General features: G+C 50.2%; 6 protein-coding genes across 6 annotated transcripts in view; 1 reads left to right on the forward strand and 5 right to left on the reverse strand.

Annotated features, from left to right (window-relative positions):
• Positions 1-60: 60 nt before the first annotated feature.
• VTN77DRAFT_4966 (uncharacterized protein) lies at positions 61-544 on the reverse strand (the record flags this gene model as incomplete). The annotated part of the gene is made up of 3 exons (XM_069421083.1): positions 61-161; positions 218-419; positions 470-544. 3 exons carry the CDS (start codon positions 542-544, stop codon positions 61-63), a joined length of 378 nt encoding a protein of 125 aa, XP_069277341.1.
• Positions 545-588: 44 nt separating this feature from the next.
• Positions 589-1,498, reverse strand: VTN77DRAFT_4967 (uncharacterized protein; the record flags this gene model as incomplete). Its single annotated transcript, XM_069421084.1, has 4 exons — positions 589-900; positions 953-1,199; positions 1,248-1,339; positions 1,385-1,498. 4 exons carry the CDS (start codon positions 1,496-1,498, stop codon positions 589-591), a joined length of 765 nt encoding a protein of 254 aa, XP_069277342.1.
• Positions 1,499-2,705: 1,207 nt separating this feature from the next.
• Positions 2,706-3,671, reverse strand: VTN77DRAFT_4968 (uncharacterized protein; the record flags this gene model as incomplete). The annotated part of the gene is made up of 1 exon (XM_069421085.1): positions 2,706-3,671. One exon carries the CDS (start codon positions 3,669-3,671, stop codon positions 2,706-2,708), a length of 966 nt encoding a protein of 321 aa, XP_069277343.1.
• Positions 3,672-4,522: 851 nt separating this feature from the next.
• Positions 4,523-5,765, forward strand: VTN77DRAFT_4969 (uncharacterized protein; the record flags this gene model as incomplete). The annotated part of the gene is made up of 2 exons (XM_069421086.1): positions 4,523-4,746; positions 4,826-5,765. The coding sequence occupies 2 exons, from the start codon at positions 4,523-4,525 to the stop codon at positions 5,763-5,765; spliced, it is 1,164 nt and encodes a 387-aa protein (XP_069277344.1).
• A 1,415-nt stretch (positions 5,766-7,180) lies between these two features.
• VTN77DRAFT_4970 (uncharacterized protein) lies at positions 7,181-9,595 on the reverse strand (the record flags this gene model as incomplete). Its single annotated transcript, XM_069421088.1, has 2 exons — positions 7,181-9,350; positions 9,405-9,595. 2 exons carry the CDS (start codon positions 9,593-9,595, stop codon positions 7,181-7,183), a joined length of 2,361 nt encoding a protein of 786 aa, XP_069277345.1.
• Positions 9,596-11,019: 1,424 nt separating this feature from the next.
• The window catches only part of VTN77DRAFT_4971 (uncharacterized protein), a gene marked incomplete at both ends in the record, with an annotated part of 2,074 nt that continues 803 nt past the window's right edge, over positions 11,020-12,290 (reverse strand). The window contains 4 exons of the mRNA XM_069421089.1: positions 11,020-11,536; positions 11,599-11,692; positions 11,745-11,992; positions 12,045-12,175. Coding sequence (XP_069277346.1) covers positions 11,020-11,536; positions 11,599-11,692; positions 11,745-11,992; positions 12,045-12,175 — 990 coding nt within the window. The remainder of the gene's footprint in view (positions 11,537-11,598; positions 11,693-11,744; positions 11,993-12,044; positions 12,176-12,290) is intronic.

Raw genomic sequence — 12,290 nt, forward strand, 5'->3', positions numbered from 1 at the left:
CGTCCTAAATAATAATAATAATAAGAAAACAAAGACTGAGTTTAATAGTGTCTAGCCGAGCTACTTGTTAATCATCCATGGTATCGTTCGTTTCTGCTTCCCTGACCCTGACCGATAAGGAACGCTAGAACTGGGTTCGATTTGTTGTATCTCCCTGTCTACTTTCAGCCAGTTAGTCAATACTCGATCAATCTCAACTGATCTCCTTGCTACATACCCTGAGTGCGACTACGGACTAATTCTAGACCTTTATTGGCCATTTCCTGGATAATAGATCGAACAAGTCGAAAGCCTTGCTCGTCGGGTCCGCCAAACTTAATCATGTCAAAATGCGTCTGGCGTAAGGGGTATTTGTCAGACGACGCAGTCAGATCAAGGCATGCTGAGCTCTCGCTGACAAAGATGACAGACGGAGTTTCCTTTAAGAAGAAAATCAGTACAGTCCCGAAAACACCCTCGGCCACTTTACCTTGCTTGGGTTCTCTCCGAAGATGGCATCTATTGGAGTTGCCCTCTGTTCATAAAAGTACACCACCCGGGGCATGGTTGTTTGTCGAGCAATGCGAAGATAGGTGTCTACCAGATCACTCAAGGACTCCCCTCCCGCCCGAAGAATATTGAGATTCTCTCCATGCACTGGGCTTTCCGCAAACAGCTTAGAGGCGCGCCGGACCATCTCAGTTTTGGTGAGTGCATTATGGGTTCCTCGAAAGGGGACCCCAAAAAAGACAAGGCCGACAGTCGCGTCGTATATTCCCGGCCAGCGATGTCGTTCGAGCCATGCATCCACCAGCGTCTACTAGGGTGAGCCCCTCTGTGATGAACTAGATGGGCATATCCTAGGACCACTAAACCTCCAAAGCCATGGGCGATCAGAATGAGTGGCCGATTCTGGTCCTCCTACCAGGGAAAGTCTTAGCAGAACCCAATAACGGTATGAGCGTCAACCCACCTCTCTAAAAAATTTCAGGTCAAGCAAGAACAGTTGGCTTATATCGGAGGTCTTAGTCTTAACGGCATCTTGTCCGAACCATCGCGAATCATAGCCATATCGCATGATGCGAGCGCGGGGCACCACTGCGGGGAGCATGCTGGGCTCGCTCAGCCAGTTGAAGTACCTGACTTCACCATCGCCAGTGTCCAGCTTCTTGCACCAGGCATCATCCGGATGGGCGCCCAACCCATGGACGGCGACAATACTTGAACAAGTTAACGACCGTCTTTGCGAGAGTGCAAGGGGGACCTACGCGACTGGCGAGTCTGTCTCTGTTGGGGAGTCGCTCTTCGTTCCGTCGTACAGGACCCGAAGTCCCAGGTCGGCATCCGTGATGGGTCGCACCTGCCTCTGTCAGTGCCGTTTCGGGGGTGGTCATTCTTAACTTACCATGGTTTCTATTTGCGTTGGACATGACAGTAGAAAGTGATGCGAATTCGGCATCAGATGAATGTTGCAAGTAGATGGGACGACACGAGCAGAAATCGACGGGTGACAACACATTCAGCCTCAACCCCGCTGGCAATAAACAAGGCTGGCCAATGCCTGTCCTGCATCAGCACATTAGTGTGAGTTCGTTGTCAGCGACCAGCCTGATCATTGTGTATCGATCAATCAAATAAAGGAATGAATTCATCAATCGCCAGTGGCCCATTCCTGTTCCCTGTACTTCCAAGCTTCCAAGGTTGCTGTGCTAGTTCCTACTGGAAAGTTCCAAAGACACTAAGAAAGCAAAATATCAAAGTCAAATCAGAATATTACTACAAATACTTTTCTTATAAATTTTTAAATCCTATACTAAAAAATGGGCGTTCAAAAATCGTCAGAGACGGTTCGTGGATGGGTGATGTAGAAACCTAAAATAACATGTTGTCAATCTTCTTCATAAAAAAAGTGTTTAAAGGAGGGAAAGACAAGAGGAATAAACACAGAGAGAAATTGAGAACTTCCTTATATCAAACCATTAGACTATCTAAACTATGTATTTGTTATATCGAGAGATAGGGAATTATATCAAAACCCCCTATTTTGGAATGAATCCTTTACCAAAGCAAGAATGTAACTACGTATCTCTTTTTTTAATGTTTCCCCTAACTGAGACATCTTCTAAATTCTACCTATCAGGTAATATTTACTGACTATTATATAGTGATGTCAATTGTTGAATTTCTCGAATCTAATCTAACCATATTTCATCTGGTCTGACCTGATCTGCGAATAGTAAAGCAACTACCGGCCTGATCATGACGAATATATACCTTGTGTATGTGCACACTGTGAGCCTGATTCCCGACAATCCCACCCAAGTTTGACTGACAGTTCACGACGCCTTGGAATCGATCGATAAAAAAGGGAAAATGCAAGGAGTGAATTTATCAACAGACAAATAAGCGAAAAGAAATATTAATGAATGAATTGTGTTCATGCAGAAGTGGTATCATGTATTAAGGTAAGACCCCGCCACCGGCCTAAAAGAAAGACAGATATAATCGCTCAAAAAGCCGCACCGCCGATATGTACGTAACACGTCAATAGGAATTCAAAATTCCAAGCACATATGAAATGGTAGTCGCATGAAGAAAAATGAACAACAAATGAGCCAGGTAGGTGACTGTGTTGTCAACCTGTCAAAGTAATAGATTGCAAGGTTCCAGCCAGTCTGCGAAACAACCCATCACACTATCCCATTAAATTGTCGAGAAAACAAATGTTATCGTGGATGGTGGCTGACGGCAAATGAAGGCACAGTCCGCTGCCCATACCGGTTCAGTCGAAACGCGCTGATATCGATCGCTACAGACGACCTCGATGAATTGTCGTCAACCTCGAGAATGGTGTCTTGCGACTTGGACGGATCATTCGCGCCTCCAGTCAGAGGAGGCTCTCGCCCTCGCCCTGTTTCTTCGTTGGCGGCCTGTTTCTCCTCCTCCCCTTCTTTCTCCCCCTGCATGCGTTCTTCAGTCTGCTCCGCCATAGTCGTGGACGCTTCGAGAATCATTTCAAACGCTTGGACGATTCCATCCAGCTCGTCCAGACAATCGCCCTCGCGGAGGAATCGATATGCGCCGCTCTCGCAGAGACTTTGGGCGGCATCCAGCTGTCCTTCGAGAAAGTCTAGCGGGCTTTCTTTTGTCCTGCCACGCCGTGACTCGTCGGCAGCGGTGGTCTCTTCTTCCATCGCAGGGCCGTCACCGCAGTTCGTGGACAACTGCATCGGCGATCGCCCCTTAAAGGCCACCCTCATCGATTGCGACATCCTCGCTGCTCGAATGTTGCTCTTTGCGGAACATATTTGCCGCACCATCTCCTCCAGCACTTTCTGCGTGTGCCCGTCGTATGACACGACGAGTTGTGCATTCTTCCGCGTTGAATAATGAGTAATATCCGTCCAGCTTGCGTTCTCAACCTTCTGCCTCTTCGAACCAGCGGAGAGATAGAGGGGTTCGCCCTTTGTGCGCGAGCGTTTGTGCAACGATTCTGAAGCTTTTATTTCATCTGGTCTCAGCGTGCGTCGACTCCTGCTGGACGCGCTGTCGGGGGCTTTTCGTTTGCGAGAGAGGAGGCTGGATGATTCCTCCGCGAATTCAGCCCGTTTCGCGTGCACATGGGCCATTAGTCCGTTGGTTTGTGCGATCCATGTTGGCACGTTGTCACGGAGCTGGATGAAGCAGGCCATGGCGATTGCTGTCGTTGCAATCCCGGACAGCGACGGTGTAGCAGGGCGACATGGGTGATGAACCTCAGGTTCGACTGCGGTTCTTCAGAGGAGGGGAGCTCCGTCCCAGGGCAGAGCGCTGAAGATGAAGAACCTTGTCGGCAGTATCCTTCCGTGTCAGCTCCAAGGTTTGCCATTATTCCTGGATCGATTGGCTCGGGTTGCTGGGTACGATCCCCCTCCAGTACAGCGGAAGCCTCCCGCCCCCGTACTGTTGACTCAATTGACTCAATGAGGCGGACGATCGGACGAACCAGCGGCGGCGATCGAGCATTGTTGTGGAGAAACCGGGAAGCCAGGAGAGAATAAATTTGGCTGGCCCCATTTTTTCGGGCTCTGGATGATCCTTTTCCATTCAGGGGGCGCTAGAATGTGAAGAACTTCCAAACGGAGACAGTAAGCTGATGTGTCACATGATTCATCATTCTAATAGGCAGATTCAAATCGTCAGCTCACCCACCACTATGGGACCCATCTTAGATCGTACTGGGAAGTGTTCTGCAGAATCGAATCTCGCACTAGCCAGTCTCGGATGCAATGGCGATCCTTCTTCTCACGTGACAACCATATCATATGATTTAGGTAAGACCTTAGGGTACGTAAAGTCACGTGCTTATCTAGTCTGTTTGCCATGTTTGTTCTCCGAGCTTTATCCCGCCAAGGATGACGGCCATACGAAATAATCAGTTCCCTCAACTGAGATATCAATTCCACCTCATTTCTCCCGACCAACCGATTTATTAAACTAATAATCTAAAATCCGATCTTAGAAGTTACATTCCTTTATTACCCGCTGATTTGAACTCATCACCATGGGTATTACGATCCTTCCTCCCGTCGTGGAGGACATCGGCGGAGCGTTGCAGGAGGAAGAGATGGAGGGATCAATTGAAGATTCAGAGGGCGACATTGAGATGGACGTCCCTGCAATCAAACGACCGCGCTTGGCAGAAGGGGGAAAAGCCAAGAGGAGAGGCGCTGGGAGTGGCATTGTCGTACCGGGAGAGCTGGTAACGGACGATCCGCAGTGGATGAGGTTAGCGACTACGGAATTTTTAGGATTTTTGCTTGCAAACTGTCCCAAAGGATTTACTATATTCTAACGTTTGTTACAGAGGCCACGGCACCTTCACCACCCCCTACTCAACCTCCATTATCGCCACTGTCGCCGGCACCGTCCAGAAAACCAACAAGCTGCTCTCCGTACACCCCGTGCGGGCACGCTATACCCCCGAGATTGGCGACCTGGTCGTAGGCCGCATAGTCGAGGTACAGTCGCGTCGTTGGAAGGTCGACGTGGCGGCGCCGCTGCTGGCGCAACTGCCGCTCTCCGCGATCAACCTGCCGGGAGGCATCCTGCGACGACGCACCAGCGCCGACGAGCTACAGATCCGGACGTTCTTCAGCGAGGGAGATCTCCTGGTGGCGGAGGTTCAGAGTGTGCATTCAGACGGGTCGGCGTCGTTGCATACGCGGTCGCTGAAGTATGGGAAGCTGCGGAACGGGGTGTTTCTCGCGGTGGCGGGGGCGGGGGGTAGCGGTGCGGCTGCACGGTCGGCAGTCAAAGGGGGAGTCGGATCCGGGAGTGTCCCAGCATCGACTGGCGGAGTGGTCCGCTCGCGACGGCAGGTCTGGACGGTGAACACGGCCAATGGCGGCGGTGACGTGGACGTCATCCTGGGCGTGAACGGCTACATCTGGATCTCCAAGCATGCGGACGGTACTGCGGCAGCCTCGTCTGCGACGGAACCCGTCTCGATCACGCGGATGGAGGAGATGGTGTCCAGCTCCATCTATTCGAGCCAGAACGAGGAGATCCCACCGCAGACGCGACGCGAGATCGCGCGCCTGGCAGGATGCATCCGCGTGCTGGTCGAGGGCGGCGTCCGAGTCGACGAGGAGACGGTCATGCGAGCGTACGAGGCCAGCTTGCAGGTTGATCTCGAACTAGCTCCTGAAGATGACGAGGAGGATGACGAGAGGCGACGAGAGGGAAGAGACTATCTCGGGGGGACAAAGGCTCGGAGAATTCTCGAAATGGTTCTCCAGCGATGAACAGAATGAAAACAAACACAAAAAAAAAAAAGCATCTAATTCGGTATTCTGCTCGTATTCTCTTCATGTTGTATTATTTTATGAAGTGGTTTACTAGAGGGATAGATGAGAGATACCCTTGAAATCGATGAATATGACGACGAGTCGGAAATCAATGAATATGATGATGACTTGGATACATCGACGAGTCAACATTTCGAAATCATCTATCAACATGGCTGCAGTGGGATAATAATTAAGCTGTTAACTGAATATAACTGAATAGGTATATGTGCCTTAGACCAACAGACGTCTAGTCTTTATGAAAGCACAAGCAGTCCTTGACGATGAAACTACGTAGCTTGGATCTTGGATCCATGCTTTCTCTCTATTGCTTATTCACTTTCTTTCGTTGTTTCCTTTTTTTTTCCCTTCTTCTTCTAGTTATATCTTGTCTATACTGTACATACATACTAGTTCTGAACTCTTCTTGAGTACTCTCCTATCTTAAAGGGGAGTCTACCTATATAATAGACTAGGTATCTAGGTACCTCTTTATTCTAGTATAGAGCATAAAATAAGAGCAAAAAAAAAAAAAAAAAAAAAAAAAAAAAAAAAAAGAAAAAAAAAAGAGAGAGAGAGAGGCACCAAATTAATCAAGTAATGAAAATTACCTTTTTTACTTTTCCCTTCTACGTTGGTTGGTTGATTGATTGATGAGAAATACATACATAGAGAGCCTGCTGACCTGCCTACCCCTACCTCTGTTAGATTTCTTTTTCTTCCTTAAGAGTGCTGACAGCAGTAATAAATATATCACCTAGCTTATATACCTACAGTACTAGCCTCCCTGCCTACAAGTACCTAATAGTCAAGTACCTAACAGTCAAGTTTCTCGTGTTCCTACATTCCCACTGACTGAACCTACATAGCTTTGCCTGACAACTAGTACTGCAATACAACTTTCCTCAGATATCATTCCTTTTGTCTTTTCTTTTCTTCTTTTTGTTTTTTCAATCAGAATTTCTACCCCCCAGGTATGTAATAGCAGGGTCATCGACACTCAATTAATGAATGAATTCAGGCAGTCTGTCTTAATATACAATACATAATTTCAGCCTAATAACTAAATAAAAATATTGAATTGATTAGATGATAAACATAGCGTAGCATATTCTTTCTATTATGTAACATACTAGCATACATATAGAGTAAAATAAGGTATATTGCGTAATATATAATTGTTACTGTTAAATATACATATATTTCCATCCATCTATCCATCTCTATTTATCTAGCAGGTGACAGAACACAAAAGAACGGAACGGAACGGACCAGGCGAATTACTTACATACAGAAGTAACTGACAAAGGAAGCTCGTTACCTGTTAATGGAGTCTGGCGATGCCATGGATGAATGTACACGAATGTATACTGCTACTCCACCGAGCACAGCACGCTCCCCTCATCAACCGCATCGCCCACCTTCCACTTCGTCTGGAACTTCCCGCTCGCGGCCACCGTGATGTTGACCTCCATCTTCATGCTCTCGATCACCATGACGCTGTCGCCCGACTTCACCGCGTCGCCAGGCTTCTTCAGGATGGACAGGATCTTGCAGGGCATGGGCGCCGTGACGGTCTTCTGATTCCCACCTGCGCTGCTTGCTGCAGCGACTTGGCGGATGCTGTCGCAGTACGAGAGCAGCGTGCGCCGCCGGTATTCGATGGACGTCCCCAGGGCAGGGAAGTGGCACCAGATCCGCTGCGGTTGGTCGATGCTCGTTCGGTCGACGTCGTCTGCCTGCAGCGCGACGTAGGCGAGGATCTTGCGCTCGTTGATGCTCACCTCCATCGCTGACGCAAGCCACGACTTCTGCTCGGCTGGAGTGCCCTGCACCGGCTGCCAGCTGGTAATGCTCACTCTGTAAGAAGATCCTGAGGCGGTAACCTCGCCGCTGCGCAAGGCGCGGCTGATAGCGTTATACCGCGCTGTGAGTTCCCGCACTGCTGACGCGGCGCCCTCGGACTTTGTTGTCTTTCGATCGATTGTGGGAACTGGGTACAGATGGAGGTCTTGACCGTTACCGTCAGACGGCTTCCACACACACATCGTCGGCTGGTCGTCTGTGTCTTTTGTCTTGCCATCAACGGCCGTCACGATATCGCAGTGCACATTGACAGGATCGAAGCGTTGATTGCGGAACTGTCGGCGGACGCCCTGGAACGCGCTGCGCGTACTCAATCCTCCTTGGACGACTGAGCTGAGTCGCCGCAGGTACAGGCATGGGATGATCGAGAGAAAATCTTGCTTTTCTTGTGGCTTTGTGTACGGATTCCGAAGCAATTCGGGCAGGTTGGCTGGGATGAAGGAGGTCGTGTATGCCGGGTTGTGGAATGCCTTGTGCAAGAGACAGCTCTGCAGGAACAGCTGGTTCGTCTTCACGCCCAGACACGCCGTTCCTGCAAGCTCCTTGACTAGCTTCTCGATAGCCAGCGATCGCGTCGGCGCCCACACGACGATCTTGGCGATCATCGAGTCGAAGTAGATGGACACCGACGCGCCGCTTTGAATAGCCGTTTCATATCGCACCCCTTGCCCCTGCGAGGCTGGGCGCCACAGCTGGATGCGGCCGTGGTCAGGGAAGAAGTCGCGCTGTGGATCTTCGGCGCATAGCCGGCATTCGATGGCATGTCCAGTCTGGGAGAGATTCGACATGACGGGCAGGTCGCGAAGACGTCCTCCGGCAGCAACGAAGATCTGCAGCGAGACGAGGTCCAAGCCAGTGACCTCCTCGGTGACCGGGTGCTCGACCTGCAGCCGGGCGTTGACCTCGAGGAAGTAGAACTGGTTGGTGGCGACGTCGAAGACGAACTCGACCGTGCCAGCGCCTTCGTAGCCGATGAGCTTCGCGATGCGGACGGCCACCTCGCCCATGCGTTTTCGCGTCTCGGCCGTCAGGAACGGACACGGCGTCTCCTCGATGACCTTCTGATGGCGGCGCTGCACGGAGCAGTCGCGGTCGAACAGCGACACGACCTCGCCGTGGCTGTCGCCCAGGATCTGGATCTCGACATGCTTGCTGCTCTCGACGTACTTTTCCAGGATGCAGTCGCTGGAGCCGAAGGAGCGCTGCGCCTCGGATTGAGCTCGTCCAAGCTCTGATCGGAGTTGTGATGCCTCGCGGATGATGCGCATGCCCTTTCCACCGCCACCGGCCGACGCCTTCAGCATGACAGGGAAACCGATCTCCGCGGCCGCCTTTTCGAGGTCCTCGACCTCCTGACTCGACCCGGCGAAGCCAGGGATTAGCGGCACGTCGGGGGCATGCTCGCGCAGATATGCCTTGGACGCGCGCTTGTCGCCCAGCGTCGACATGGCGGCGGGACTGGGGCCGATGAAGATGAGGCCTGCCTGTCGCACCTTCTCGGCGAACTGGGCATTCTCACTGAGGTAGCCATATCCAGGGTGGATGGCTTGGGCGCCGACAGAGACAGCCGTCTGGACGAGCAGGTCGATATCAAGGAACGGGTTGCGGCCGTTGCGCTCGATGCTGCCGATGTTGACGGCTTCGTCAGCGAGGACGACATGTTGCGAGAGTTTGTCCCTGTCGCTGTCAGCACTCTACCATTATAAAATATATTTATAGGAAGGTACTCACTCTTCTACATAAACGGCGACAGACGTCAGACTGAGCTTCCGACAGGTAGCGATAATGCGACAGGCGATCTCGCCTCGATTGGCGATGAGCACCTTTTGGATCTTTGGCCTGCCAGTGTTAGGATCGACCGGCGTCTGGGCCACGAACAGCGATCTCCCAGCGACAGTGGCAGCAGCTCCTTCAACAGTCATCCTGCAGCTATACCGTCTACTCCGTATACCCTTGATTAGATGATTGACCCCAATTCATCACATTTACCTATTTTATCAGCTTAGTACTCTATATTAGTATAGTATCATGCCAACTTTAATTTCCTTCGGACGTCATAGGCATCGGCATCATCCAATCCCATCCTCGGAGATGGCTGCGCTGGCCGATATCCGCGGTCCGTGTCGGTCCGGCATGTGGGGAGAAAAGATCCAGCAGATCGGTTAGTTTAGTCTACTAGGTTACCTAGGTTACCTAATGTACTCCGTACTCAGTCAGCTTCTTTGCTAGACTAATAGAATTGGATTGGATTGTTGGATCAGGAACAAAGTCACTTGACGTAGTATTTTTTTTTTGCTGAGAGAATACAATATCTGGGCTTGAACGTGTAGATCGAGCTACTGTAACTAGCTCAAAAATGAGGGTAAAAAAAATCAGAAGAAAAAAAAAGTTAGAAAAAAAGTTAGTAAGTAGAGATAGAAAAGAAATGAAAGTTAAGAAAATTAAAAATAAAAATAAAAATAAAAAAAGAGAAGAAAAATTAAAAGAAAATTAAAATTAAGAAAGTAGAAAAGAGGGGGAAAAAAATATACATACAAAAATGATAACAGTAAAAAAAATTCAAAGAGGGATATATTTGCTATCATTTAGTTTGATATATACTAACTACAGTTTGTCGAGAGAAATGACTTAAAATTTTATATATAAACTTTTTATTAATTAACTATTAGAATACAACAAGCCACAAACCCAAATCCCATTAGCTAGTAGGTTTATCTAGAAGCTATGAGGCAGTTCAGAACGAAGAGACTAAGCTGGGGGAGAAAGAAGCTATCTACGAGGTCCAGCGAGATATCTCACAGATTCTGCCGGTCATATGCCTCGCCGCCTAGTGCACCGCCTAGTTCGGACCGTCACACCTTGCAGGTCTCTGTCTGGGACTCTTGGCCCCCAGGCCTAGGTATTATATATACCTACTATATAAGTAGTTTTTTTATCATCTACTTTCTAGATGGGCTCCCTACCTATATGCCTTGCTATATATTGTTCTTTACTATATATCCCTTAGTAATATATTTATCTCTATTACTAATATATATATATATATATATATATATATCTCTCTCTTGCTAATAGGGGCTAAGCAGATTTTATGAATAAATTGGGTGTGGGATGCTTATGGATATGCTGCTTTTTTACAGACACGTGACAATGTGCAAAAACGGATTTTCACTGTTTGATAACAATAGGGGATGAGATTTTAAACCATGAAACTCAGACCAACTTCAGTGAAACAGTACAACACGTCTATCTTATCTATATATTAGATTTTAGGAGATTATATGGAAATCTTTCATGCTAATCTACATTGATTTGAGGGTTCGCATAAAACACAACTGGCGACAGATTATATCCGCGCCAGCAGCCGCTGCGTCTTCGTCCCCTGCACCTCTCCCAACGTCACCACCTCGAGACAGATACCGAGGACATCGCGCGTATCACGGGGATCGATAATGCCGTCATCGATCATCATCGAGCTGGTCGAGTAACACTCGGCGTCTTTCGTCACCTGCTCGCGGAACTTCTGCACCTGCGCCTGCAGTTTCTCCGGCGAGAGCGTCTTGCCCTTGGCTTTCGCGCTCGCGCGCTGCACCGTCTCCATCACGCCGGATAGCTGGTCGGGGCCCATGACGCTGCACCGTCCTGTCGGCCAGGTGAAGAGGAACCGGGGCCGGTAGGCGCGCCCGCACATGGCGTAGTTCCCTGCACCGTAGGACGCGCCTAGGATGATGGAGATGTGTGGTACGGTCGAGCAGCTGACGGCGGAGACGAGCTGGGCGCCCATCTTGATGATGCCGGCGTGCTCGGCTTTGGGGCCGACCATGAAGCCGGTGACGTTGTGGAAGAAGACGATGGGGGTGTTTCTGTAGCTGTCAGTTCCATTCATCGGTAGGAAGGGTATGAGTGGAAAGGATTATAGACGTACTGTTGGTTACAGATGCGGATGAACTGGGCCGTCTTGCCCGCCTCGTTGGGGTTGATGACCGGCGTCTGGTTGGCGACGATGCCGACGCGGAAGCCTGCAGCAGCAAACTTAGCAAGCTATTATGCTAGATAAGATGGGGAACTCACCTAAGATATGCGCCCACGCCGTCAACATATTCGTGCCGTACTTCGGCTTGAAGATCATCAGCCGCGAGTCATCCACAATCCGCAGCAGGACTTCGCGCATGTCAAACGGTTTCCGGATGTCGGGATTGACGATCGCCAGGATGTCATCAATCGGATAGCGAGGGGCGAGCGGAGGAGCGATTTCCACCAGAGGCGTCTTTCGGTCTAGCGTGGCGACCCATTCGCGGGCTTTTTGGATGGCGTCGAATCTGTATCGATTAGCAAGAAGTTCTCTTCTGCCAATTCCAGCGGGCAGCCTACTCATCAGTCGCAATCTGGTCCGCAAGACCGGTGATGGTCCCATGAATCCGGGCGCCGCCCAGCTCCTCCGCACCGATCGTCTCGCCCGTGGCCATCTTGACCAGCGGCGGCCCGCCCAGGAACACCTGGGCCTGGCCGTCGACGAAGATGGTGTAATCCGACAGCGCGGGGTGGTAGGCTCCGCCGGCGGTGGACGAGCCGAAGACGATGGCACACGAGGGTTTTCCATGGCGTGTCCGGATGGCC

The sequence above is a fragment of the Rasamsonia byssochlamydoides genome (assembly GCF_041956645.1).
Source record: "Rasamsonia byssochlamydoides strain NRRL 3658 unplaced genomic scaffold VTN77scaffold_35, whole genome shotgun sequence".
Classification (NCBI taxonomy): domain Eukaryota; kingdom Fungi; phylum Ascomycota; class Eurotiomycetes; order Eurotiales; family Trichocomaceae; genus Rasamsonia; species Rasamsonia byssochlamydoides.